Here is a 24,019-nt window from a genome sequence, read left to right on the forward strand (position 1 = left end):
ACATCTTGTACCGCTCCCGCTGATACATTTAGGTTGGACCAAGCAGGCGATGTTCAGGCAGGACGAAACCAATAAGCGCCGATGGCAGGGGGAAACAAACAAACCTAACAGACGAATGGATGCTGCAATTAATTATGTTCTGGCAGAGTCACTCACCGTTTCCTTGTTGAATTTGAATAGCGAAGGCTCACCCCCCCCCACCCCCCCCCCCCCCCCCCCCCCATCCCCTACCTCCCACCAGGGCTTTCGAATGATATGCAGGACAGACATAACATAATAACATTAACATTTTGAGTGAGTTTTTTTGTGTGTGAAAAATGCACAAATTGAATTGCAAACAAACATTTACAAGTGTCATGAATAAGGAGGAAGTAGAAGCTGCCCTCGTCCTTTCGGGTCGGCAGGGTCACATCTGTAAGATGAAAGGAGAGGCCGCGCTCGGCTGCCTCCATACAGAGATGGAAAGGTCAGGAAGTGGCCCCAGCACAAACACCAGGCTCATTGTTCAAGTTCAAGGTAACACAGAGTGGAGGTTCCATTCACTTAGCGAAGGGTGCTCAGTGGATCTTTGAATGCCGCATAAAACCTCACGTTGTGCTCTTATGCTAGCCCAGGTGCGTTCGCCCGCTCCCAAGCACATGAGCGAACAAAGTCGCAGCCAATGTCAGAACGCCGTTAACCCCACTGCCCCCTCACCCTGCCCCCTCCTCTGTTATGTCTGCTCAGTCGTCAGCTTCTCATTAGCTCCTCACAGGGGATTTCCTGTTCGCCCCCCTCTCTTCCTTGTTCCTGTTCCAACGCTGAAAACAATATTTGCCCTTTTTTTTTTCACGGCAAAGTATTGCCGATTAAACTCTTTGTGGTAGTTGTGCTGAATTTACAAACAGACAGTCAAAAAGTTACTGCATGGATAGTTTTTATAGGGTTTATAGAGCATAGCAAAACTGTTGGGAAGTCTGCGACTAATTGATTACTTTGCACTCCAATGAGGACCCGAGCACACATACGCACAGAGGCACATAATTCAGGGTCTGACTCACCCCCTTAACAGAAAATCAATAACAATACAGGAATGATTAATCAGTCCCCCCCCACCTTCTCTACTCAGCACCTCTCCACTCTCTCCTCTCAACCCCAATCGCCCTCTCTCAGCTCAGTATTGATCTGAATGCATTTGCTTCCCATTTATCCGTTATCCCGCCCCCTCCCCCCCCTATGGCGGACACACTGCCACCGCATCGAGCGGTCACAAAGAACCTCTTACCAAAGGAGTGTACCCCCGCGCACGCACACCGACACACATGCACGTACAGAGGCGAACACACGCCACTGCATCACCTCAATACTTCTCAGGCGCCCATTTGTATGCATCCCTCGGTGGGATTTGACTTCATTATTCTGGGGTGCACATTTGAAGGGACCCTTTTATGGTGCAGGTGCATTATGTGTGTGTGCTTCTGTATTATACACACACACACACACACACCAGTCTAAACACAAGGCAGCATTCTTAAAAGGCTTAACTGACAGCTCATTTGAGCCCCCCTGCTTTCCTCCTACCATTCTGGTTGGTGGCACACAGGTTGCCATGACGCCAGACTGTTTTGTCTGCCCTTTGACCTCTTTAAGGGGTGCTGTGGTCAATCAGGCATTACACGTGAGGAGTAAATAGAAGGGAGGAGAGGGAGCATGGGGGGGGGGTGCGTTTCCTCTGTAAAATTGAGGTCCAAAAGGTTCCTCTATACATCCGCTTTGTAGTTGGCAGAAGGTGGGGAGCCTCCGAGAAGCTGGCGGTCGAACAAAGACACATGTGCACAGACATGGCTCGCAACGGCTAAATGAACTCTGCTGCAGCTCCCAGCGGGCAGGGAGTTATTATGCTCATTGTGTAGTCGGACAGCTAAAGCTGTTTGGCTGCTTCTTTTGAAGTTCGATTTGTCGGACTGGAGCAGGAGGCTTAACACTTTTGCCTCCATTTAGATGCTTTGCAGATATCATAAATTCAATACCGCACAATGTTTACGCCGCAGAAAAACGGTGCGTCGGCATCGCAAGCGGCCATGTCCTCCCCGCTGCTGTCAAGCAGTAATTGTATGACATTAAAGTCAAATGATTTGCCATCAGCGCACAGCCATGTTGTCAGAGAATCGGTTTACATAAATGCCAACAGTCAAGACACAAATGAGTTTTCTTCATCTTAATATCATGTTGCATCAATCTTCTTTGACATTTTAATACAATGTTACACTTTCGGACAGTATTATCCAAAAACTTGTCTCACGTGTATACAATAACAAATTAATAGCGGTTTGGTTGAGGTTGATTAAGATTTGATTATTTGATTAAATGGTCTAAAGAAATGGTCTGAACTTGTGAACTTTGTGAGTTATGGCACTGTTTAAGATTAGCTGCTATCTGCCTAGTAATGCGCTTTAAAGATTAATATGCTGCAGTGTCCCAAAGATAATAAAGGATCTTCCACTGCACTTTTGGATGATGTTATCTGAGCATCTCATGAATGTCATGGTCTTGTCCAGTGACACTTGCTGTTGCCGATCTTGACCCCGTGACATTTTGGTTAAACAGTCATTTAAGTTTCCCAATAATCTCCCAATGTGTCTGTATGTGTTTCAGCTGGATATTTTCCTTCTGGCTGAGGTGCACCTGCACCATGTGAACTAGGAAGGCATCAGAAGGTAGCGCCATTTTGATGTTATGCATGTGACCTGTCAGATTTCCTCTTCCCATATTCTTCAAATTTTCCCATCCAAGAGCAATTGAACTTTGAACAGTACACACTGACTTTTGAACTGACAGATTTCTCATATCGGCGAACGCAAAAAGGACTACACAACACACGTAGCTTGTCATTAACAACAACCTCCTCCAAGTGGAAAGTTCAGTTCTTAGCCAATTTCCACAAAACATTTTAAAGGGATTGGATATAGACGCTTAGGACGCCCCCCGTCATTGGAATCATATTTCATGACGGATTTCATGCTGACAGCATCTGAAGCATGAAATAAATAAATATGAGAGCAGTCTTTTTATTTATTGATTGATATTTAAATCTATTTATATATTTATTTCCACATTTATTTTTAGATTTATTTAAAAAAATATGTTTTCTTAAAACGTTTATTCATTTTATATATATATGAAGTTTTTATTTCCATTTATATTGATTTTTGTATAAATTTAAAAATATATATATTTTTATATCCGTTTTATTATCGAATTTATTTATTTATTTTAAATGTTGTCATTTTTTACGAGAGCAGGTGAAAACAATGACAGTATATTAACCTTATCTAAACCTGATCAAAACAATGTCAACATAAACACAAATCATGGCAGTGGCTTATAAGCAGGTCATAGTTTGAAAATGTTTTAATTGTATGCGTTCCATTAATTTTCTACTTAAATTCAAATTAAGGGATTCATACTTGTCATTTTTAAGTCTTTTGCTTCACTTTGACTGCAACACAACCGCTTGTTTGCTTTAGTGCTGCAGAGTAAGGCTCAGTAAATAAGAAAGTAAGTGTTCTGTATGTGCTTAGAAGAGCAATGTTATTATCTGCAAAGGTTGAATTTTCAGGTATGTGTGAACAAATAAGTAAAGAACGCCCACAGAGCTCTGCTTGCATGTTTAAACTGTTAAATAGATGATCTCTTGAGAGATTTTGTAAGCAGCTAATTTTGTTAGGTTCTGTTTCATGATGTCAATTATAGAATATTGGCAAACGTTCTGGTCCAGAACCACCATGCACACCGGCAACTCAGCATGCATACGTCCACATCTGTGCCATAGCAACAGTTTGGCTAGTTGCCAGGCTGTTTGGGTTGCCAGGCAAAAGGTTCCCATGGCAACGCTCCTTTTGCCATCTTGGTATAAGAGCCTGGTTAGAAAAACAAAATCAGCATTGCAACACGTTGTCACACTTTTGCTGCATTGTGAGGGAGTGGAAGTGAGGACACGGGTACGTTTGATCGTGGAAATGGGCCCCGCTGCTTTGGTACTTGCTCAAACTGTACCGAACATTCTGCTCCCCCCCCCCCCCCACCCCCCCCCCCCAAACACACACACACACACACACACACACACACAAACTCAAAGCTTCAAAGCAACCTGCATCATTTACTATGTAGTTCTTTTATGTCTTTGAAGAACTATAGCCATCATCTCTTATAAAGACAGGCCGGCCAACTTGTGTCAAAGCCAGAGCGTGATAATTAAGAGAAACCTTGAAGTTAAGCCTCATTAATGGATCACCCCTAAAACAATTTCCATAGCGATGCTTTTTGCCAGACAAGGGTGGCGGGAGCGGCAAAGCGAGAGAAGGATAGCTGACACTGGCACAATTACACTGCATTTCTGCGTGATTTGACTGCGAACGTTCGACACACTGGGAAATCAGGTAGAGGCGGTGGGAGCTGTAGAAAGGCTTGGCGCAGCTGGGGGAAATGCTGACGGAGGGTGGCTAAAAGGGTAAGAGGCGGGCGATAGGGACTTGTGAGTGTTGAGCGGGGGGGAGGGTGGGGTGGCAGAAGGGGCAGAGTAAGAATAGGATCAGGATGACAATCAGAAACAATAGGATGAAAGGCTTGCCAAAGTCTATGCGATTTTTTTTTTTTCATGTCGTAACCTCTTAGCTGCAAAGTTCAACCAGAGGTGTAATGTGAGAAATGACTCTTTGCTTTAATTTTCATTTTTTACTTACGCAAATAGTGCAACACTCCTACATACGCTGCCTTTTGCCAGCAGCAGATTTACATTGAAAATGTGTCAATGTGAGACGACACTCGCGGAACCAAAGATGGATGACGCAGCAGCAGCCATCAGTCTTTATTTCTGCTTGATTGCGTAGACTGGCAGCTCTTCACAGCCATTAATTGCTGCCTGTCAAAACGCTGTCACAACTTCAGATCTGCTGTCAGCTCTGGTATGTTGGTCACTTGCCCGCCGCTGTCGCGGACCCTCCAAGAGTATTGCTTTTTTGGTATCTTGAACAGTTGTGAGTCGTAGGGACATTGGTTGGCATGATACTACATTAGGGCAGCTAGCACAAAAAAACATGCAGCCTCATTTGGGTTTTGTTCATTAGAATATGGCGATAGACAGGACTGAAGACACCATGTTAAGGATGAGAAAATATGGAGGAAATTAATTGAAGACTGAAGTTTGGCTCCCATTGCAAGCAGCATAGTCTGTCTGATAGTTTTCTCACTATTGTTGTGAGGCCAACCTTAGGGACCTTAGGGTCTTCAAATATTGAGGTACTGCTATCTTTCACGTGTCTTTCAAGACTTTGGTGTCACGCCTGGTTTTCAGTGTGCAGCTTTGTGACATTGGAGTAACAATGAGGCACAGTCACCAGTAGAGGGCATCAGTTGCTTAGAAATGCCTGAGAATCCCATGAATGAACATGTAGTCAATCCTTCAGTTGTACGCTCACCTGCATGAGAGTTGTAAATATGTGGTTAATTCATTGTTGTTAAACTTCTCACTCTCTGCATTTGTGCCATTCAGTTTTTTCAGTTAGTCATGTTATCATGCAGCAAATCTGCTGCTTGTTTCTGCACAGCTAGCAAATGTGCATTGATTCAAAATGGAGGAAAAAATGTTACAGAGCGTGCCTTAAAGCAATCAAACCTGCATTCTGCTGGGCTAAAAGGAGGCAAAAGATGATTTTATTTTTAATTTTTTTTGCATTTCTTCATCGTGTCTGGGGGGTGCACTTCCACCGTCTGTGCTCTGCAGCGTGAGGTAGTTGGTTGTATTGTTTCGCATAATAAACAGCACGGAGATAACTGTACAACCTTCTAGCTTTCCCTGCGGAGTCACTTCTTGCCACGTCTAATGTACCCCCGGCCGAGAGGTAAGTATGTTGTTACTCTGCGAGCATGTCGCCTTGTGGATAACGACGTGACTCATTCATTTCTAATGTTGCGCATATTATCCCCTCCAGGCTTAATGGTAGGCGCCACACAGCCATCAGGAAGTTGTTTTTATGATTATTCGTGCATCTAGCCATGTGTCATGTGGAACACCTGTGCAGTTGTTTGGTTCGTGGCAGAATAATCTTTTTCGATCCCACTGCAGCGCAAACATTTGGCCTAGTCATGAAACATGTTTCGCTATGTTGGTCCTTGGCAGTAAATTGTGTATTTTTTTTCCACTATAATACGGCAGGTAGAGTGGCCTTGTCAGTGACTTTGTGCTTGCATGCTACCATGGTCGTTGACGCACCGTCCCCGGCAACCCCGCAGACTCTCCCACTCGCTAATTTATTCCAGTTTTCAACCCAATAACCTTACCTCCTCCTCCTCCCATTTCCTCAGTTTGTCAGCTTGCAGTACGCGCCGACTGTAGCGCATTATAGCCGTCTCCCCTCCCACCTCCCAGAAAAGGGGCATCTATAAGAATAGTGCTGATTCGGCACCGCCGGTCGTCTTTATCATCCCTGCAGCACACCGCCCTCCTGCCAGTGGAGACAGATGAACACCTGACAGTAGTGAGGCGTGTGGGCCAAGGATAATGAGCATGGCGGAGAGGCAGCAGCAACTCCACACGTCTGGCTCCTTTTCCGTCCGTCTCACATTTAACGTGATTTATGTTTTTTTTGTTTTTTTAATTCATGTGCTGCTCTCAAAGTTTGCAGCAAAGAGTCCAGTGCAGACCACCCTCTAATTTTAACCTCTGCAAATGCCAATCTTGGGCTTTGTTTTCTGCAATGGCGTCTACGTTCTTGGGGGATCAATTGAGTGCGCCTCGACCCCGAGACAGACAAGGCAGACACCATCCCAGACTGATGATGTCATCCCCGTGGAGCACTCCCAATGCTTTGTCTCTCAGTTCAGTGGCACTGCAGAGTACAGCCGCGGGCGTGCACGCACGCACACACACACACACACACACACACTCACAGATAGACACCATGGCACATACACCTGGCTGTCACATTCTCTATGTGACCGGGAGTTATGCTCCGACCTCTGAGAACCGCCTTTGCACAATGTTTCAGGACAAAATGGCTCCCACGATAGCCGCAGTCTTGCAAGGCTGAGAGCGGGCACTCGCTTGTGCACGTGTAGACTTGATTGTGTGCCGTTGCATTGTCACATATTGCATAGTTCTTCATTTTCCGTGCAAAGTGATGCCAGTCGATCCTTTCCTCACATTGAGGCGAGCAGACGTGTATGCAGACAGTAGCATCCTGGGGCGAATATAACAGGACGAAAGCTGAACGTAGATGAACTCGCACTGTGTATTTATATATGTAGGTCTAAAAACAAGAGGCTGCGTCGTGAATATTCATCAGTCATCATGAATGTGTAGATTGTTTTTCTAACCTAAATTTCGGGCAGAAGAAAGGTTGGCATCATCATTCATGCATATGCATGAGATCCTCATCTGGAAGCATTTTTAACAGAGGTGAAGATGAGTTTGTCTTAATTGATTCCCATCACGGCAGCTTTTGCCTTTCACCGGGAGAGCTTGTTTTGTTCACTTCTCTTTAAAGATGGTCTTGTTTGTTGGCAGACCAAATGTGTTAAATCAAATCAGCAAGAAAATTGTGACACACTGCTCATGTTCTTGACTCAACACTCTCAAGCCATTAACGGCGCTTACATAAAGTGTAGCATCTCCTCGCCCAACTGAACAGTCCTCTTATCATCGGGTTCAAATTGTATTTACTGTCATTTTCTATTTCGCCTGAAGGCCGTTTGATTCTTTTACCCTTCATGGTCAACAACTCTCTGGTATTAATATCATACTCAAACTGCCTATTGAGTGGGCAGCTTAACAAGAAACGGTTACAATTAGGAGAAAATCTTGTGATGGGATATTAATATGCAAAACTATTATGAATGCGCGAGAAAAAAATCGCCGTATTTCACAAACTTTTACTGCAGTACGGTCAAACAACCCATTTTGGAATGCTGGTTGTCAACTGTGGATTATGAAACAATGTTTCTATAAAACCACAATTCGTATTAAGAACAAACTTTTTATAAGAAGTAGGGATAGACAGATTTTCGGCCGGGGAGATAATCGGCATCAATATTCCACCTTTTGTCAAATAATCAGCTTCTTTTTTTTTTTTTTTTAGATCCATTTGAAACCTTAGGGAACAATGTGATTGTTATATTGTATTAAATTATATTATATTTATTATTATTTATTTTATTGCTTTTGTTTTTACTGTAGAAAAATATAGGAAGCTATGATAGTTAAATTTTTCGTTTAACTTTTAAGACATACTGATGACATCCTGAACTTGTTTTTAGGATCTTAAAACAAAGAAGTCTTTAATGTAAAAAAATATATATATATTTTGCAATCTGAAAGAGCTCGAACTTAATTTGACAATATTTTCCCCACCAAAAATCAGCTATTCTCCTTGACTACAAATAATTGGCATTGGCAGCCTTGGGAAAAAAAACATAGCAGTCTGTCTCAAATAAGAAGTAACCTCCCATACAGTGACATTGCTTTGAATTTACACAACTTCCTGTGTACTGTATTTTCTTCTTCTCTTGGCACCCTGTTGAAACTGATTCTTCAATTTGAATAAGTGTTGTACGCCGAAATGTTTGCGATGTGTTGACTTGCGCAAAGTCACGGACAAGGATTTTCATGTGTGTGTGTATTGTGTTTTGTCACCAAAATGTATCCTTATGTAAGACTGCGGATACTTAAAGGATCATTGTGGAGTTGGTCAATTTTTTACTCGCGACTGCCACCTTTGGCCTAACCTAACACAGTCTCTGTGTAAAGCTCGTGCATGGCGCCACTCGTGCATGGCGCCACTCCCCTCCACCCCCACCTACAAAACTGTGGCATGTTCGCCCCGAACACTCCACACTGAAGGGAACATATCATGCAAGCTACAGTTGTCGAGTAAAAAAGTCAGGTACAGTCCGTTTGTACTCATTTTGGCATTGGTGGAGCATGCATGATATAGTAAAAGCTTTAATATTACCTTTTTGAATGGCACAATGCACCTTTAAGGTACCATGCCTCAAACAATTTTTTGCATTTTTTATTTAATTTAATTTTTTATCCTTTATTAAGTTTAGAATATAATTTGGCTTGGAAATGCACAGAATGCCCTTTTTCAAGCTACTAGTTGGTCCAAAATGTCTTTGGCAGATGAGATTTTATTAATATTCGATGTGTAAATAAGCTTTGTTCGAATTGGTTCGCTTGTATCCTTAATTTCGATATGGAAAACAGCTTGCTCTCATTGGTAGTATGCTTTAACTCATCTTCTATAATCAAGAGTGTATGCGAGAGAGCGAGAGAGAGAGTGAGCAAGTGTGTATAATGTGACAAATGCTATTGCTAGCTTGGTTAACTGTAAACACTGATCTGTATATATTGCTGGATAGCCGATAGGCCAAGACTTTTGAAGCCGCGAGGCTGCCATATTACTCCTCCCAAGAAACGTCTCTCGGCATATGATCCTATACATTTACAGTATCGAAAGAGACTATTTGAGACGGTACTTAGTAGAAACAGCATGAGTCATAATGTTTTAAATCTGCTAAACATAAACAAGAGGACCTCAGACATTTTACAACTTGACTTAAATACACGTATCAATTATATGCTTAATGATTTTTACAGGAGGAAACTTGTATATGTTTTTATTAAAGAATTATAACTGTAATTCAACAAAAGTCGCCTCTGCCAACTCTAACATTGGGGTCTGAGCGATAAAAGAAAAAGGGGGTGTTCAAAGCAGCACATATTGTCCACTTGTTAAAAAATAGTGACCACACCGCCAACCACCCCCTACCCCCGCGCCCTAAGAGCCTACAAGCTGTATATGTCTGTACGTATACGTACAGTTTTACAGTAGTCTGCTCGCGAGATGGGAGGAGTAAGATGGCCGCCCTCTGGCTTCAACAGCTTGCACGGGCGTGCATGGACTATCGGCTATCCAGTAATATATAAAGATCAGTGACTGTAAAGTACAACTGAGAGCTGGCAACAAGTACATTTTGATCTATGGGACAATATTACTTTAACTACAACATTGATGAATTAAATATTTATAAAATAACACAGAATAAGGCAAATGTAGGCTGGCGTTGTGGGGAAGAAAGCTGGTGAAGCAGTTGGCTTGGGAACTCTCTGAAGTTACAAGTAGCTGGTGGGTCGCCGTTTGCAGTCGCCTGAATACGGGTAAATGGGGGGTTCGTTAGCGTGTTTGGGCATCGAGAGGGACATAGCTGCAGTGACAGCAAATGTTCTACCTCAGTCTGGTTCCTACCTTGTATTATATTTGTGCTTGCGCATTAAGGTCTACAGAAGAGTGCTGCTGAGTGGTGCAGAAGTCTCATTGAACGTTACAAAAATCGTTAGATTACAGTGATTGCCTCAAAAGCTTGCGCAACAAAATATTAAGCTAAAGGTACAGATCTAATATTTTTTTAAATCATTCTGTTGAACCACATTTTAAAACGCAATGTCTAATTTTCATTGGTTAAATGTCATCGATTTTTTATTTATAATTACTTTTGTCAGTCAGGTTATTTCTGTGACCACAGTTTTTTTCCCTTCATTTACTGAAGGATACCAACCATTTTTTTCAACATGTGTACGTTGGCTTGGTAGAACAGAGTTCCGTGACAGCGTCCGAGGCAAAATTCTCTGTCAGTCCCTGCCATTTCATCAAATTTCTGAAAATCTTCCCACCTTGCCATCACAGCATTTTTAAAAAAAAAATCATATTTAATCATTAATTGATTATTAATAATCACATTTATTTATAATTAATGCATGGGCAATTATCTCTCAGCTGGCAGCAAATTATCTCACTCCAGCTGATGCAATGAGAAGCTTTGCATTGACATGCTTCAATTAGCCAGGGAGCATAAAAATTCAATCTGTAGAAATTGAAATCTTGGGAGTCTTCTGAATTGCCCTGCTGTGATGTTTACTCGTAGGCTTGGACATGCAGTACCAAAAACAGCCAAACAAAACTGGGAGCTCAGCCACTCTTCAAATTTGCTATTTCAAGCCAAATTTTGGAAGTTATAGTTGAGCTCCATGCCTGACATTCCAAATTTGGAAGCTATTTGGTAACACATATTAAGTGTAGAAATTTACAGCTACAGATGAGATCGAGATAGTTTTCCAGATATCGCTGTTTAGAAAATTTCTTTTTCAGAGTATGATTGATTAAACTGTTTAACCTACCTATACATTCAATGATTTTTCATGAGGAAAATATTGACAATAGAGACCTAATATTTTTGGAATTTTGCCATTAACGATTGTGTCTTTTTACTCGAATTTTTACAGGACATTCTGAGATGGTCAGGTGGCATTTGATGAAATGACACAGAATGACCCGATTAAGTCGCAAGCTGAATGCATGCGTCTGATTGAAATGGACTAGAAGTAAAAGTTGCATTTGTACTTAGCCTATGTTGCATTAAAGCTTCTCTGACAAGTACAATTCATCCAAAAAGTTCTTTAAAATCTTTTTTATGAAGTAGCAATTGTAACAATTACCACTACCCTCCTCTTGTTACCAAAAAGAAAAAGCACAACATACATGCGGAGTAAACTCTTCAATGCTCACTGACCTGGCCTGTCATGTGACATCATGCATGAAGTTTAAAACGATATATTTTTTTAACTTGCACTGAGCATGTTCATATTGAAAAACCGTTCCACTGACTGCTTTCCACCTGTGTCTTGAGCATGTCTAGTCAAGGCGACCTTTTGGACGTGACTGTGAAAACATGACGTATTCACCACGTCGGTCAACATTAGCACCGCTAATGTTGCTAATCTATGACCGAATGACGTCTTGATTGGCGTACATGTAGAAAGAGGCGGCAAACATCACCCCGAAGGTTCACTACACTGGTGCGCTTCATATTTTCTCTCTATTTTCATCCTATTAGAGATTTCTGACCCTCCCCCTTCATCCCCACTTTCCAGCGAGCGGCTTTGCCACCAACCCCAGCCCCCTCCCCATCGCTCTCACACACGTGCATGCGCCCTCTCTCGCTCACAAATACACACATCCGTGCACTCGTTGCACTCTTATTCCCGCCCTCTATCTCCCTCGTCTCTCACACACACACACACAACACACACACTTACACACACACACACACACACACATGCAAGTGGCTGACAGACTGGTGTGTGCAGACGTGCGGCTGTGAGAACGTGAGGGGAAAAAGAGGGACACGGAGGGACGACAGAGAGAGAGAGGGAGAGTGAGAAAGGAGGAGGGAAGAAGACTTGTGATGCAAAGAGGCGTGCGGCGACTAAATGCAACACGGAGGGTAAATGATTTTGCGCGCGTGTGTGCGCGTGTCGCCGCCAAGTGTGCGGTGAATAGTTTTGTTGGTGTTTGAAGTCAACATGATCTCTTTGTCGTTTCTTCCTTTGCAGCATTGTGGCGGCAGCCCTGCGGAGACAAAAGGTTGCAGTGGCGCATGGATGTTGGTCAGGTAGGCAGACGCACAGCGCAGCAATCAATATTCCCTCCTGTGAGCTACCTGCCGCTGGGCTCGCCATCTGGCGTCGAGCATCAGGAGAGAGGAGGCACTCGCAACCTGCAAGGAAAAGTCACCACTGGAAGGTAATTGGTTTTTCAAAGTCGCTTCGTTCACTGGGTTTGTGTGCTTAAGTGTTGCGTTCAAATGCGTCGGTATGATTGAAATTGGACAGGTGAATGAATCAAATGCGCAGCTGTCAGGAGAATTGAAAAGCTCGCACGCTAATGTTGTGAAACATGCAACAATGGACTTGACGGGGGGGTATTGCGTCATTCATTCTCGTTGAGACGTTCGTGAACATGAATGAAGTCTGATGCGGGCGTCTTCCCTCTCAGGTGTGACACAGCAGCTTCGACTGTTAACCCCCCCCCCCCACCCTCGCCCCCCACCTCCAGTATGAGCCAAGATGCTGAAGGATCACAGGTTGGTAACCTTCAGGCCCGCAAAGACCACCTTTGAATTTCATATGATGACATCATGCCTCTGCCAATTCAATGTGTATATGTCGCGAGTGAGGCTGCCCGTCTGTAACGTTCCTAATTGGACTGGCACACACTCAGGCGCATGTTTGAGACCACTTCAACTGTAAATCTTTCATTTTAAGTCTTGTTTTAATTTCCCTAACAGGCAGCTGTGGCGCGATTGGTGCACGGCGTATTTTTCGAGAAGGTAAGTGTGATATAGTGCGCCCCCCCCAACCCCCCCTCGCCCTTTTCACCTCACTGATAGTCTGTTAGATGCCGCAATTTGCCAATAAATCAAAATGTGCTTTTGATGCGGCCCGCCGTGATTTGTATTAGTTGTCCGTGATTGTGCGGCGATTGTTCACTCGGGTCGGTCGGTGCCGCAGAAACCAAAATGTGTGATGAGGTCATGTCTTTGTCTTGGCGCCGCGACCACTGTTCGTCTCCCTTATTCCTTTACTGTCGTTGCCATCGAAAGCCGCAGTGGCGTGTTTTCATTTTACCAGTATGCCCCTCTGTCCCTGAGACCCTTAACCTGTGAGGTCAAAGCAGGTCACAGGTGAGGTCCTCGGGAACAGGGCTGCATTCAGTTTCAACGTTGCTTTCAATGTTGTTTTAGATGTCATGTGATTGATATATGAAGCATGCATTTATCTCAAATCTGTCATGCATGACTATAACCTTGATATTAAGAATGGAGTCGACGATAATACATTGATGGAAAAATAGGACGCAACAATCAAATAAATAAATTTTGGTCGACAAATGTTAACAATGAAGCATCTCACCGGGTTTCCGCAATGTGTCCAAATGACGCTTTTGGATTGTGTTCACGTTCAAGTTTTGATCACATGGCTCAGGCTGGACAAGGGTTCAAGGGTCCCGACTGCAGCAGGCACCCTCTCAGGGGGGCGGCTCTGTTGGCTGGCTTTGTGACATACACCCTAAGCGCGGGGCCAAGGAAGACAGCCAAGAGTCGCGACCCTCCCATTTTTGTCACCATCGAGCTCTCGTACCCATTTGTACATTTTACTGCTCTGATGTCAATAAAATATGAAAAGTTAAGTTGTGACTTAATGATGCAGATTATTTCATGTTGAAGTCAGCTTTTTGTTAGACCAGCTAATGCTCATTAGTTGAGGGGGGGGGGGGGGGGGGGGGGATGGCAGGTTGCCGCAAGTGGTGTGATCCCGACATCCACAAGACGAAAATGACTTGCAAATAAACGCCACCGTTTTCCCACCAGGGGAAGCGGGAGTAACTGTAATGGCCTCAGTCCATTGCTGACAAATAGACAATAAAACGTGAATTGAGACGCAAACCAAAACGGACGTCAGATGTAAGAAACGGACGGCGTGTTTATCGATTAGCGTAGCCGTTCCGGTAGACTCGTGATCACGCCACAATGTTGTATGCGTTTACGTTTCTTTCAGTGAGCTGCAGTGCGGAATGGAATTTATTGGAGCAGCGCACAATGTCAGGTTTATGAATCTGCTGCTATAGATTAACAGTACTAGTAATTACCTGAATCCTTTTCAGTTGTTTTCTGGAGCCGTCATTGCACTCGTTTGGAGATCATTTTTAGGCTAACCTATAATTATGTAAGCCATGAATTTTCTGCTTTATAGAAAAGAAGTGAAACATATTTATTCTTAAATGGTAGCTACTTATATTCCTGAATATAATTATTTTTTTAATGGTTGGATGCTTATTTGTCGTATTCTTTTCTTTCTTTTTTTTAGGGATGGGCAAGTACCGATACCAGGTATCCATATTAGGCCAATATCCGGTCTTATTTCAAGTTATCGGATACATTGACTGGCCTCTTATTGCTGTTTTAGGATCAGGAGCTAAAAATTTAAAGAATAGAAAATTCCCATTAATTTCATGGGATTTTAAGGAAAAATGCTAAACTGGGATATTCAAGTAAATAAAATGATCTGCCATTGTTATGTTAGGGGAAATGTTATGAATCAAAAGTACTAGTGGTATCGGTGGCTACTCGTACTGGTATCGGTCTGATAAAAGTAGTATTGAACATGCCTAGTTTCTTTTTATATACGTTTTCTCATTGTATTACATGTGTCTAATAAACATGTTCTAGACTACCTTGGTTCTTTGTTTTTCTGCTGTCCACCATAACCATTTTTCCCCCTCTGAAACTCCTGCTTCACTTTGTATATTTTTGAAATGTGTTTGTTCAAATACACGCCTCTCACTACCTGTAGGAGTAAATAAACACCCCCGAACAGAAATACGCTAGCTTGTTTTTCAAAATGTGTGAATGAGCAAATTTTCAGTGTGGTAGGACATAACGAGATTCAATCAAAGTGCCCTTGGCAGCACACACATCAGAGACAGATTGAACGCTCCCGCCCTCGCTCGCTCACTGTCACACACACACACGCGCGCGCGCACACACTTGGGATTTTCCCCATGCGCTTGCAAACTTTGGCAGTCCAGCAGCAGACTTTTGTCTAATATTGATTGGCTTGTCTGCACCGAGACAGATGAAGGCATTAGTAGCCCGCTCACCCTGCCACTGGAAATATATTAAGTTGGTGTATTAGGCACCCTGTCTGGTTGCCATGGAGACGCAGCCATCGTGAGGAGGGAGGATGGTAGACAAGTGGGGGATACAGGATGTGATGAGGCGGTCGGCGTGATTTGTAGTCCCGCCTGCTCGCTCTCCCCCTTTTTGTCACTTGTGGCCTGCCTCACCTCTTCCTCTTCCCTCCCTGTTGTCCCTTTCACTGCCTTTCCTCCTTCATTGCCTCATTTTGCCTCATTTGCTCATCACCAAGAACGTGCTTGGCTTCCTTTGTTCCTCCTGGACCACCGGTTAGACTTCGGGCCTTGATTTATTCTTGTTCTTACAGACACACTTCCTACTTCATCCGTCTCCCTCCTGATATATACATCAGCATTAACCCCCCCCTTCCCCCCAAACCCATCTTTGGCTCGCTCCATCTCTCTGCTCTGCAGTAAAAGTGCTGCATTGAGGTAGACTGGAGAAGACAAAAGACTTGAGGGAGGTGTCTGGAACGCACTCTTGGTAATTACACGTGGAGCTACACCGCTCACTTCATTAATTGATTACACCTGATGATTTTTAACATCTTAACCCATTTTTAAAAGGCACTTGAAAAGGAATGAAATCACAGTGGGTGTGCTGAGATGTGACGGCAGTACCAAGAAAGACCTGTGAGGGGCAGCATAGCGCCACATGACATCCAGACTTCAGAATGACGTCATTCAAAGAAGAAAAAGCTCGTTTTCCCACAATTCACATGACCATCACGGCGCCAGTGGCTCAGCGCAACTCGGGGAGGACATGACAGCACACAAGGATTTTGGTTCATAAACACTGAAAAAACATTGAACAAATCAAACTTTATATGTTTAACTTTTACATACATAAAAATGCAACTCAAGTGCTGTGCAATTAAAAGATATAGCATAACATGGCAGGGCACAGAGAAAACATGTGAGGAAAAGCACCCAAAGGGGCGCTCATCCACACTGAGAGGCATTACAACAATACATTGGGAGAAAAAAAAAATCTTAATACACCCCACTCTGGTTTTTTCTGTGAGAGGACAAATACTCAAATTAGGCCTAATTGGTCTGAAAAGTATGACTTCTACAAATATTGTAGCAAATAATCTATGCCAGTGACTTGACACTTGCTTTCACCCCCCCAATCGTGCGTGTGAGCTTTCAGCTGGTGTAAAGTTTAGTGTGCTTTCAGCTACGAAATTGTTACGTGCGCCAAAGGCATGCAAAAGAAAAAACGAAATTCCCAAATACTGTAAAGGAAGCTTGCAACTGCACGAAAATCAAGATGTGCCCGTTTTCACGCCTGAGCGCGCATGCATTTTTACTTGAAATGTGTTAATTATGTTTTGTTTTTAATTTGTTCTTTATCATTAGTGTATTTATTGTAAATAATGAGTTGTGAAAATTTTACATGCACTGTACAGCAAATTAGTATTTGATTAAATAATCGGTTAATAACACATTCACATTTTAAAATGAGAATCATTTTATTCCAAAATAATTAATTGTTTCTAATTGCCCTTTGACACAAAAAATGGCCACCCCTGATTTTAAAGACTACTGCGTAGTGGAAAAAGGTAACATCAAATGTTGGGGACATCATTGTAAAATGATCAATATATTTCATATTTCGTAAGTATTAAGTGAAAAAAAATTAAACCATGAAGTCGACAAAGGTGAGTTTGAAAAACAATTTTTTTTATTAATGTATAACGATTTATTAACGAATAACACAACCCCCCACCCCCCCCCCCCCCCAACTCCAATTTTTTAGTTTTGATAATGAAAGTGTAAACATACAGACGCTTGCATAAACGCCAATACACCAGGTACATTGCCATTTGGAGATTCTTAAATTGGCACATTGGTAACAAGATTCATCACAGAACACAGTATGATGACAAGGTGTTTGTTTTTTGTTTGCTTGTTTTTTAAATTACTTTATTTAACAAATTGAAAACAAGAGCCAAAACATAGCAAACAATTATTACAATAAAAGTAAAAGTTATACACAACAATCTCACAATAGCAGTGGGGTCTTACACTAAGAAATATTAAAAACACCAAAATAAGAACACAATATTAAGGTTTTGACAGCCTTGTTTTTAGAAGTAGAGATGGACTGTAAATATACTTCTATATGACGACGAGTACTCAACGGTTCAAACGTGACGTCACGGCGACGCCTCGTTGGGGTTAAGTAGCGCTCATTTGTGGTGAATTGACTGTTCCAATTCACAGTGAAATATATTTAGAATGTGCTCGTCCAATTTGTTTGTTTTATTTCTGTGTCTGTTGTGTGGAGCTTTCAGGCTGTCCGTGGGCTGCGTTCAATGCTTGGTAAAGTCGGCGGACATTGCTTCAGTGTGTCGTCTCTACGAAATTGAAAAGAATAAGGCAGCAGACGCTGGCAAATGCTACAAAGCTTTAGGCCGCCTGTTCGACAACAATGTCGATGTGATCGACGCCGGCAAAGTCGGTAGGGATTCTTTTGGGTACACTTCCGCTATCTAATGCAGAGTCACGTGTCAACTGTTCAGATGTGTGTATGTTTTTTCTCCGGGAGTAGCATACAGTGTTTTTTTTGCTTTTAATTTTTGTTAATCAAAAGTTAAGTATAAAACAAAATGTACAGTAGGTTGGACTTCCCCTGTTCCAATACAAACAAACGTGCGTCTTCTGCTTGTGCTACACAGTTTATATATATATTCTATCCACAAGGGGGCGCAAAGTCCCCATGCTAACACAAGTGGTACGTGTCTTGACGCCAATAGTTTTAACTTTCTAACAACGTGTGAAACACTCATAAATGATACAATGCTTAAAATCATTTAAAAGGAAGTCAAACATGTATGTGACTCCGCTAGCCTAAAAACAGATAATTGTGATAAATTGTGTGTGTGGAAAATTAGTTAAGAAGCTAAATCCACCCTTTCAAGTGAAAATGACGTCACATTTACGCAAAGCAACTGTGATGTCATTTTCAGTCAACAAGTGGCGAAATGGCCCCCACCTGAGATGAATAAAAACAGGTGGATTTTGCTGCTTTATTCATATTCCACAAACGTAAATTAATCAGAATGCCGTGTTTAGACTAGTCGGGCTGCATAGAACATTTCAAATACCACCAGAGTGAGCCCGAATACGAGTTGTACCAGTACCACACTTGATCATAACCTATCACAGCATTCCTCACGACATGTTGCGTTTACTTGCCACCAAGATGCTGGGAAGTAAACAGATGGCACAATTTCATTGTAACATTGTCATCTGATATTAATGTGTGTGGGTGTGTGTGTGGGGGTGTGGGGGTGTGTTATGACAGGAAAAGGCCACGAGGACAGTTTGAAGGACATCATGAACGAGCCCTTTCTTAATCTAAAGACGGAAAGTAAGTACTGCTAACAGACATACATTATTGCTCCTAAATAAAATTGTCATATTACTGTACTAAATAACATACACGAATGTTCCAAAAGGACATTTTAATAGAGCTCCACATTAACATTTAACCTGACTGCTTACATGTTAACATGCTCCATAGTAGCACGAACAGCATTCCTGTTACTACGTTTTACTTAACTCCTAAATGAAATATTACATTAAACGTAAGTAACATGTTGTGTGTTCCCCCACTAGTCCAAACTCGGCATTCTGATTAATACTACGTTTGTGGAATATGAGTTAAGCAGCTAAATCCACCCATTTTTTATCCATCCCAGTAATAACCAATCACGGCTCAGCTTGTGAATGTCGCATGACCAAACTCAGAAAACAGGTGAGCCGTGATTGGTTGTTTATCTGAGCCACGAGCAACTGTGATGCGTTTTTCAGTCAACAGCAAGCGGCAAAATGGCCGCCCCCAGTGATGGATAAAAAAAAAAGAAGGATTTTATTGCTTAACTCGCGTTCCACAAACGTAATATCAATTTGAATGTCGTGTTTACACGAGAGGGGCTGCATAGAACATAATGTAAAGAAAAAATTTCAGTTGACTTCCCTTTCAATTACTCTTGAATGACTTACATGACTCCTAAATTACTTTTTTACATTGCTCCGACGGACATGTTGTCATCCATCTGAATTACTTTTTAAAATTGCTTCTAAATGACATCCAAGCATTAATCCTAATAGACATTTTGTCATCAGACTGAATTACTTTTTAATATTGCTCCTAAATGAGTTTCCAGCCTTATTCCCAAATGACATTTTATCATTACTCCTAAATGACAATTTAACAGCTTTTAATGAAATTTTGACCCTAACCCTCATTGCCGTTTTGTCATCAAAATGAATGTTTATCCGTATTCGTAATTGACTTTTGAACATGGTCGTCATCCCCCCAAATTGTTATGTTAGCTCTCAAATGGCGATGCTCACGTTTCAAAATGATTCCCTTTGACGCAGCTTGAAATGTTGAGTGAAAAGCGTGTACGTCTTCCTCTTCTGTCTCCTGTCCTAACAGAGAGTATTCGGGAAAAGGACCTGCAGGCGGTGGCCAACAATTTCATCGCTAAAGCCTCCCAATTGCCTCGAGGTGAGACGAGGTCTCCGCCCCTTCCCTTCCCTTCCCTTCATCTTTTTCATCCATAGTGAAGCCCGTATTGAGTCATCGTAGCTCCCTCTGATCTCGGTACTCCTGCAGTAATAGGCTAGTTACGTTATCGCGGCTTTTCACGCGTTGCGGAGGGGACAAGAAGCTGTCAGGTCCAGCAACTTGTGAGCGGCGACATCAAATATGTTCAGTTCTAATCACAGTTAACTGTTGCTGTTTTTTTTGTTTTCAGGCAAATGCGTCGGCCCATGCGGTTAGTGCCTCTTAAAACATTCACTTTGCACAAGGCCTGTTGTCATCGTTTGCAATGGAGTATTTCAATGCGTCCACCAGGGTATCAAGTAGGCCAATACAGCTGTACAACTTGCAAAATTGATTCCTGCGGTTTTCTTCTTGACTGCCCAGGTAAGAAAGCGAAAATGTTGCAATCCACACTTAACACATCCTGACATAAGTCTGATTTCACCCTCCCAAGCATCCTTGTTCCTGGAAAGTCTCCACTTTTGATCCTTGAAATGCTCTTAGTACCACGTCGGGAGAAAGCGACTTATTTCCACGCATATCGTTCGCACAAGGTTCCACTTTAAGCCCTTGGCTTCCTTTATGCGAGATGACAGTTGGCTCCCACACACTATGGTATCATGTCACCTCCATACAGCAATGCTAATGCTCACTTCGACGCTTCTCCTCAGAGACTCGGCTTAAGTGGAATCATCGCCCGGGAGAATGTTATGTACCGCCTGTGTGTCTTCATGTTTGTGTGTGTGTGTGTGTGTGTTTTCAGTTCAAAACATAGCAGTGGCAGAGGACACGTCGATTAAAATATTGTGCGATGTGAAATTTCCATTACCTCAAGATAACACAATCTTGAAGGTCTGGAAATATGCAGAAAAGGTAAGTTTCATCATTTTTCTCAGACTTACTGGAGTTGAATAGTCAGTAGTAATAGTGGAAAAATGAAATATAACAATGACCAACAGAGGGAGCCTGACGGTTCGCTACTTAGTGCCCCAAGTTTTTCTAGATGGAAAAAGGGAAAAACATGAGCGAGTAGGGAGGGGAAAAAAAGACGAGGGCCAATCTGCTCCTTCAAGTCCGTGGGTGGTATTTTGCTTTAAGTAGCCTGGCATTATTAAGCCCATTGAAGTGTGATAACTAAGTCAATTATGAATATGCATTTACACACACAACAACATTTGTTCTTCGCATGTACTAAAATTGTAACGATAAGTCATTGCAATGCTTGAAAAATCATTATTTTCTTGCGCCACCTAATAGTTAACAAATTTTCTCCCAAAAACGAATGAAAACATTCTATTTTAAATGTTTCCATGGTCCCAAAAACATATTTATTTAAATTTGTAATGTTTTTTTTTTTAATGCTAGACCATACAGAAGTCTCTGACCTCAAGAGGTCGCTTAAAGCAATGGTAGTTATTACAGAAAAGGACCAGCAGGTGGCAGCAGAGTATAAGAGATCCGCCAGGGTCATGTTGCAAAGATTCTCTTTTCCCCACTGTTTTAAACAGATTTGTGAATAATGAAACAGATAGAAATGTACTTTTTTTCCTAAAGAAAGAAGAGACTAATCTTTCTTTTTGCAGGTTCCATGTTTTATAGCAATAGAACACAATATTCTGTGGGCTTTGCCAAATCAGTCAAAATCCAGTAAAACAGCCGGGAGCGAAGGGGGTTGCTTCAGTGAAAATGGCTGGGAGTGAATGAGTTAAGAGCTGTCGACGCACCAATTTCTATATTCCCATATTTCTGAGACGGCTATGTAGGAAATGCATCAGTAATTGCGAGAATGCATTTATAACACATCAGGTTTACAGTATATCAAAAATCATGATTTATTTTGGGAGTCAATGTGACCAAAATGGGCCATTTTATGTAGAAACATGGCCTAAATCTCTAGCTCCCATTTGCAATCCGCAATTACCGCTTTGTGTCATTTTGAAAACGACATGTTTTAACAATCCTCTTGAAATGTCAGCTCCCTAGTGTATTTTTTTCCCATGCTTTCTCTTTGATGAAAAAGCCCAAAATGGCACACAATACCGCCAAGGGGCTAAAAAAAAAAAAAAGAATGCGTTGATGGACAACTCACTAAATAGTGCCTTCAAGTGTATGTCGTGGGGCAAAAATGCCACTGACAAATTAATACGGGCAAAATCTTTTCTCAAATTTGCAGAGTAGCGAAAACTCGTCAGATAAAAGAATGTTCTGCCGCTTGTTAGATGAATACTCAGCAGGTGGAGCTGTTTGAAGAATTGATAGAAGAAACGGACAACGCGTACTTCATCCCATCCGCCAGTGCGTCGGACGAGGGCACCTACCAGTGTGAGATCTTCTCCAATCGCATCTCCATTGTCAGACTTTACTACTATCTCACAGGTAGTGTGAGAAATACATGACATGAAATCATTGAAGACCCTTCATTTCTTTGGCTTCCTTTGCATGCAGCGGACACCTTGCTATTCGCGCGGTTCGGGACTGGGCATGAATAGCAAAAAAAGTGGCACCCATTGAAATGCATTTAGAAAAATAATAATCATAACAGTCAAATATTATCAGACACTAATGCGTCATGAGTAGCAAACCCCAAAAGACTAAAAGACTCAAACAAAAGGCATTTTCGCTATAATTAAAATGTGTTCATATTTTAATAAAACGTGAACTGTAGTCTGTTTTATTTCGGTAACGACATTTTTTTTAATAAGTCGGGACCACTTTACTGGGCTGATTTTTGTTCATTCATAATCAATTAATTGACTTTGACCAAGCATGAAAGGTCCCCAACAACCTTTTTGTGCAAGCGACTTATTCTTTACCTCTACGTACGTGTTCCATGTTTGACTCTTTCCCTTTTTCCCCAAGTGACCCCCCACATAGTGACGGGCCATTCCGAGCTGCACGATATATTTCAGCTGTCTCTGCTCCCAGAAGGGAAGCTCCACGCTGACTATGATGGGATGCACATACACCCCACTCCGCCTCCCCCATCACGCACGCTCATTGCCATCTGCTTTACATCTTTGCTGCTCCTCCTTATCCTCTCCTTGGGGTAAGATGAGGTTAGAATTATTTGCATACGATTGCAAATGAACAGCAAGTAATTGTGTCTATAAATATACTGTTTATGCACACCTCTCCAGTGAATGTTTTTCCTTGCCGAGCTGCTTTATCCTAATTCATGTCATGGGTGTTTGCAGGGTGATGATTTTGTGGAAAAGAAGTGGTGGCACTGAACGCATCAGGCGAAATGAAGAACTGTGATCTTGGAAGATACAAGTAATAAAAGCTCGACGTAGTTTATTCTTTTCACCACTAGAGGGCGAAAGAGATACTTGAGATGGCGGTTCATAGTAACAATGATTTTAAGAAATGTGTCCAATTTAATATACATGATTATATAAATAATATTATTTTACTTGCGATTAACTCATATTTGTTTTGTGAATTATGAACTTTTGGTTTTGTACTTCAGTTTCCATGCTGAAGTGTTTCGTGTACTGCGCATGTCATGAGCGCAAAAAAGAGAGAGGTGTAACCGAGCGAGGGACTTCAATAAAGGAGACGTGCTTGAATCCTGTGCTGCCGTATCTGGTTAATTTAGCAGGGAAGACGCCAGTGAACTTAAACTATTTGTAGCCCAGCCTCCGAAAAAAGCATCCTAGGGTTACAATTGATCATATATCAATGGAAGTGTTTTTCTTTCATCCATCCAGTATTCTTCCAATTACTTGGGGTCAAGTGGTAGCAGCAGTCTTATTTGTGTGTTCCCCATATTGCCAGCCATTTTGTATTTTTGTTCCTAACGTTTCGTTCTTCAATGAACCGCAGTGGGAGTGGGAACTGCAAAAGTCTTACAGGGACATAAAAGAAAAAAATTCTTGCCTCTTTA

General features: G+C 42.1%; 2 protein-coding genes across 17 annotated transcripts in view; both read left to right on the forward strand.

Annotated features, from left to right (window-relative positions):
- LOC147172176 (uncharacterized) overlaps window positions 1–15,106 on the forward strand; it is a 31,040-nt gene extending 15,934 nt beyond the window's left edge. For 6 of the 12 annotated variants that reach the window (XM_086079470.1, XM_086079466.1, XM_086079474.1 and 3 more), the window contains 5 exons: window positions 2,635–2,696; window positions 12,428–12,617; window positions 12,870–12,957; window positions 13,162–13,203; window positions 14,741–15,106. In XM_086079470.1, the coding sequence (XP_085935596.1) occupies window positions 12,472–12,617; window positions 12,870–12,957; window positions 13,162–13,203; window positions 14,741–14,776 (312 nt within the window). In that variant the 5' untranslated portion in view covers window positions 2,635–2,696; window positions 12,428–12,471 and the 3' untranslated portion in view covers window positions 14,777–15,106. Of the gene's footprint in view, window positions 1–2,634; window positions 2,697–4,444; window positions 4,490–11,361; window positions 12,319–12,427; window positions 12,618–12,869; window positions 12,958–13,161; window positions 13,204–14,740 lie in introns of those variants that run through there. The other 6 variants (XM_086079468.1, XM_086079472.1, XM_086079473.1 and 3 more) reach the window with 4 other exon arrangements.
- A 2,613-nt stretch (window positions 15,107–17,719) lies between these two features.
- spaca6 (sperm acrosome associated 6) lies at window positions 17,720–23,702 on the forward strand. 5 transcript variants are annotated; one of them, XM_086078701.1, is made up of 10 exons: window positions 17,720–17,773; window positions 17,870–18,036; window positions 18,883–18,948; window positions 20,023–20,094; window positions 20,345–20,365; window positions 20,446–20,517; window positions 20,897–21,006; window positions 22,353–22,509; window positions 22,993–23,179; window positions 23,328–23,702. In XM_086078701.1, exons 3-10 carry the CDS (start codon window positions 18,915–18,917, stop codon window positions 23,389–23,391), a joined length of 717 nt encoding a protein of 238 aa, XP_085934827.1. In that variant the 5' UTR covers window positions 17,720–17,773; window positions 17,870–18,036; window positions 18,883–18,914; the 3' UTR covers window positions 23,392–23,702. The 5 variants fall into 5 exon arrangements, with proteins under 5 accessions (XP_085934827.1, XP_085934824.1, XP_085934822.1 ...); XM_086078698.1 differs by having other exon boundaries at window positions 17,731–18,036; window positions 22,993–23,189; XM_086078696.1 differs by having other exon boundaries at window positions 17,731–18,036.
- Window positions 23,703–24,019: the final 317 nt, after the last annotated feature.

Source organism: Leptonotus elevatus, chromosome 6 (assembly GCF_054856555.1).
Source record: "Leptonotus elevatus isolate MCC_2025b chromosome 6, RoL_Lele_1.0, whole genome shotgun sequence".
Classification (NCBI taxonomy): Eukaryota; Metazoa; Chordata; class Actinopteri; order Syngnathiformes; family Syngnathidae; genus Leptonotus; species Leptonotus elevatus.